Source organism: Penaeus vannamei, chromosome 4 (assembly GCF_042767895.1).
Source record: "Penaeus vannamei isolate JL-2024 chromosome 4, ASM4276789v1, whole genome shotgun sequence".
Taxonomy (NCBI): Eukaryota; Metazoa; Arthropoda; class Malacostraca; order Decapoda; family Penaeidae; genus Penaeus; species Penaeus vannamei.
The window spans coordinates 7,451,080-7,456,079 of NC_091552.1; the positions used below are offsets into that span (position 1 = coordinate 7,451,080).

Sequence of the window (5,000 nt, forward strand, 5' to 3'; positions counted from 1 at the left end):
CTCCTCTTTTAATAGATTGAGAGTAAGTATAAGTGAGAGAGAGAGAGAGAGAGAGAGAGAGAGAGAGAGAGAGAGAGAGAGAGAGAGAGAGAGAGAGAGAGAGAGAGAGAGAGAAGCACGCGCTCTTGCGTACGAATGTGTTTGTGTCGTGTGTGTATGTTACGATGTTGTGGCATGAGGTAGCGTGACGGAGTCTGATCATGACGTACCTGGATCTCGGTGAAGCAGCAGGACCTTAGCCTGATCAATACAGTTACGAGAGGAGGGCTAACGACCCACCCAAAGTTTGGGTAGATCACACAGCGGCGAAGAACACTTGGATATCAAAATGCCCTCCCCCAGTCCTCGCATATATCTGGCTATTTATCTCTATTTTTTTTCTCCGCACCATTCGTCCGTCTGTCTATATGTCTCGCCATCTGCCCCTTTCTCTTTCTCTCCTTTTCTCTCTTTCTCTCTCTCTCTCTCTCTCTCTCTCTCTCTCTCTCTCTCTCTCTCTCTCTCTCTCTCTCTCTCTCTCTCTCTCTCTCTCTCTCTCTCTCTCTCTCTCTCTCTCTCTCTCTCTCTCTCTCTCTCTCTCTCTCTCTCTCTCTCTCTCTCTCTCTCTCTCTCCCCTGCCCCCTCCCTCCATTTCTCCTGGGAATTAAGCAAATTATAACAGAGGGAATCTAAATGAATATGCAAGGATTATATGAAAAAGAGAAATTGATATATCGTCCCTCACGCGCACACACACACACGGAGAGAGAGGAAGGGGAAGAGGAAGGTAGGGGGAGGGGGAGATACAGTGTGTAGAGGCAGGTGTAATGAGGGAGAGACAGATGACCGGAGGAAATTATGTATTTCTTTAAATCAACTGTTTAGGCCAATTAATAATGACGAATGTTGGCAGTGTAAAACCACTGACTTCCGTGTAACACACTTTAATGAAAGTAATAATTATGATGATGCAAATGATAGTGATGATTATGATAAGGATGATAAGGTTAACGATAATCATTTGAATAAACAAACATATTTTCGAGGCTATTAGCAAAGAAAAACAAATATTGGAGAAGCTTTGCATTGAAACCGGAGCGAACTAAGCGGAAAAGCCACTCATTTACCCAAGGCCAGGGTGAAAGGGGGGTGGGGGATGGTACTTAGCTGTCTGTGATGTTCTTTTTCTTTTTGTTTGTCTAGGTTTTACATGTTACACTTACTTGCAGGTGGCCGATGATATGCTCCGTTGACGTGTTTTGTTGCCAGTGGTCGCGGTGACAGGAAAAGAACACTGAGTAATTGAAAGTTAATGACGGAAGTTCGGGAGTCCTTATCTATTTATTGATTTATTGTTATTATTATTTTTATTATTGATTTTTTGTGCCATTTTCTCGACGCGACAGTGTGTTCTGTCATCCATTAGCTGTTGTGCTGGTGCGTAGGGTTGAGGATGGGTTAAGGGGTAGGCCCTGAATAACCTCCGCTGAAGCCCGCGAGCCGTTGCAACTCGTGAATGGCAGGGAGATAAAAGTAAACAAGAGCTCATCCCAGGTGCATTTTGTTGTCGACGGCTGCGAACCACGATGCTTCAGGTCCTCGTGGCTTATTCTCAGGGTTGTGTTCTGCCTCAATAGACGGGGTCTTCCGGGACTTCGTGGAGGCGGGCGTGGGGCGGGCGGACAGACTGAGGGGCAAAAGAGGCAGACAAAGTAGTTAGGCAGGCTGTCTCTCAGTCAAGCGGAAGTAGATTGGTAAGTAAATAGAGAAGGTAATGGACAGATGACTAGGTAGACAAATAGGCGATCTTTTAGGAAGACAGAGACGTAAAATCGTAAACGGACAGTTAAGTTTAAAGACGGGCAGTCAATCCACTTTTCTGCGTTTCTATCTGGCAGCTAGGCGGGCTGGCACACACACACACACACACACACACACACACACACACACACACACACACACACACACACACACACACACACACACACACACACACACACACACACACACACACAAACAAACAAACAAACAAACAAACAGGCAGAGACATACATATAAGACTGACAATCATTCTGGCCGGCAGACAGATTGACAAAATACCGGAAAACAGTTATTGGCGGTCGAGTTGTATGGACGTGTTCTTGTCTGGGAGATGTGCAGTCAGTGCAGTATATTGCACAGAATGAGGTGCATTTTTTTCTTTTTGTAAATATGTATTTTTACATGTCTGTTTTTTATCTACTTGTACATATTTATCAGTCACTGTTTCATACATATTTGTGTGTGCATGGGTATGTAGGTAGCCATATAAATGTATATATTTGAAAGGAAATAGGTACGTGTATAGATGAAAAAATAATAATTATAAAAGTCCATGACAGCCCCATCCCTTCCCCTTAAAATATCTATAATGAGCATGGCGGGCTGGTACCTATTTATTTTGGGCAACCAATTTGAAATCCCGGCCAGGCTGCTCCCCTCCCCCATCGCGCCATTCAGCGAGCAGGAACCCTTCATTAAGGTCGGGTCGCTCTCCCTCGTCGCCGCAGAGCTTCATTCCCGTTCATACAGCTGATCATCGGCTGTTCTTGTTAATGCACGTGGGAATGCAGCTTAATGCCGTGCAGAGGCCGGTGTCGTCGTTGACCTTAGCGTCTGCGTGCACTGTGTCCCGCTGTTGCTGTGTCTCCGCCGTGGCCAAACAGCCCCATTGGCGACGACACCCGTCACTCCCGATTACGTGGCAGCCGGCGTCGTGTGTTACAGGGGGAGGCCGAGGCTGGGTGTTGGGGTTGGATGCAGGAGGAGTCCGGCAGAAACCCCCATTGATATTCCTTGTATATTCTGATGAGGGCTGGTCTGTTTTTTTATCTCTCAGGCTGGAGTTCAGGACTTGCAGGGACGATGGAGTGTATATATACCCGAGGCGTGTGGGGATAGGAGTTCCAATTTGTATTCTGCTTCGAAGGGAAATAGGAGAACAAAGGCTGAGTCACCCGGATGTAGGGGGCTCTGGTGTATTATTTTTTTCGTGTTTTTGTGTTGTCAAGGTTGAGTGCTGAGACGAAAGTTGAAGTTTGATTTTTTAATTAACGAAGTGGGAGAGGGCGAAATATTTCATTAGGAGGTAGTGTTAGTAATGCTGATGTTTATGCTGGTTAGGGCTACTTGTAGATTTATGCTATGACTGCTCCTGTGGCCGATGTGCTACTGTTGATACATGATCGTCATCATTTAGTCATTATGTTATTTTTTGATTGTTGGCAAATGGATCAACAGGATGTAGATTACACGCTCTAACATATTTCTAAAGGTTTGAGATTCATTGGATACGGAGACTTATCTCTGTCTTCAACCTTTTATTAAATCATTAGCTTATACTTAATAACTTAGCAGTGAGACGAGATATTTGAAACCTTGATATTACTACATTGCTTATATTTTATATTAAACTGAGATACGGAGGGTGATTCTCATCGGAGAGATGGAAGGAATGTGTTTGTTTATATTGTTTACTTATAGAAAGTTATTTTCGCAGTTAAGAGTCATAAGACAGCATTTACGATGATCATTGTTAGGCTGTGGCAAGTGCCTGGGTTCAGTGCCTGGCTTGGGTGATTGTATGGAACAACGGCAATGTGTTTATGTTGCGTGTAGGACCAGCTGCGTCGGTCACACGATGACCGTCTTCCCATCCTGCATTGATTTCTTACCTTTGGTTCTGGTATCATGGGACCTGTTCCTTCTGCTATGCCTGTGGCTGTGGGTGGTGCTCCCAGGCTGCCGCTGCAGGTGTGGTGTCTGTCACTCGTCCAATTGTGCCTCTTTGAGCTGCTGCTGCTGTCTGTTGCTGCCGTTTTATTGCTCTTTCTGCCCGCTGGACTCTGTGCTTTTCCTCTTTTCTTTCTGACTGGAGTCCTCTTCAGGGTTGGTTTCTTATTGTTTTGTTGCGTTGGGAAATTTCGCTGTTCCTTCATTGTTGCTCGTGTATGTGGCGTTTTTTTTTATCTTATCATTTGTATTGTTTCCTGTTATCAGTGTCTGGTTCTGGATTTTTCTTTATTTAATTCCGTTGCTATTTAAGCTCGTCTCTACTTTGAACTAGTTGTTTTGATATTAAGAAAATTTTATTAGTAATAAAGAGATTGTGACCAGGAAAATGCTGATCTTACGGGTTTTGTATTAAACCAAGAGGTATTGAGATCATAACTTCTATCTTGGCCCCCCCCCCCATGCCTTTCCCCCCGCACCTCTTCGTGTGACGCTCTCTCCTCCTGCTGCCACAGCTGCTGCCGTAGATGACGATTGCAATAATGATAACGATAATGAGGATGGTAATCGTGACGAAGTTGCTCTAAAAGATGGACTAGATTTGGTTTTATCAAAATTGAAAATCGCGAAGGGGTAGCTGTAGAAGGTATGCCGGCTTTGGATGTAGTTTTTTTTCTGTTCGTATCTTCAGTATGAAGGTGCTGTGGTAGAAATATCCAGAGTGCTATATGATGTTCAGTCAGTATTCGGGTATAAACCTTTAGTCACGCCTGCTGTGAGGATGATCTCTCGGCTACTGCCATGAAGCTATTAAAGAAAGAAATTTGCTGTTAAGAGGAGGTTTTCAATCATTATTGGTTTGTAAAAAGTACAGTGCACGAAAGTAAAAAAAAAAGAAGTTATTTTCTGCCTGTCTGTCATTCTATCACCACGGGAATGTATTCACATTTCCGCATGTCTCCATGATCCCAGGTCGTGCCCTTGGTCATCGGCACTACTCTATACTACCCCCCCTCCCCCCAATGATTCTAGAATTACACTAATGATTGATTCAGGGCAACTGGGCATGGATTCTTGAAGAGCACCACTTCATCAGAGCGCCTGCCGTTGAATCAAGGCGCGAGCGAGGCCGTCTTGGAAGCACAGGCGAGAGCACTAGCGGTGGCAGGGACAGCGGCGGCAGTGAGGTGACGGGGAATCTTTCTAGTTTCCTCCTTGACAGGTTTCTCGGAATGTCACGTAGGGCGCTG

The 5,000-nt window shown here is 44.9% G+C and overlaps 1 protein-coding gene across 2 annotated transcripts in view; it reads right to left on the bottom strand.

The window, feature by feature from the left end:
* Window positions 1-428: 428 nt before the first annotated feature.
* Window positions 429-5,000, bottom strand: part of LOC113800051 (uncharacterized) — a 4,822-nt gene continuing 250 nt past the window's right edge. Inside the window, exons 1-2 of one of the 2 annotated variants that reach the window (XR_003474925.2) lie at window positions 2,411-3,309; window positions 429-1,666 (exon numbers count right to left, since the gene is read on the bottom strand). Coding sequence is in view for 1 of the 2 variants with exons in the window: in XM_070120623.1 (XP_069976724.1) it covers window positions 1,610-1,666; window positions 3,693-3,956 (321 nt within the window). In the remaining variant the exon portion in view is untranslated. Of the gene's footprint in view, window positions 1,667-2,410; window positions 3,310-3,692 lie in introns of those variants that run through there. The other variant, XM_070120623.1, reaches the window with a different exon arrangement.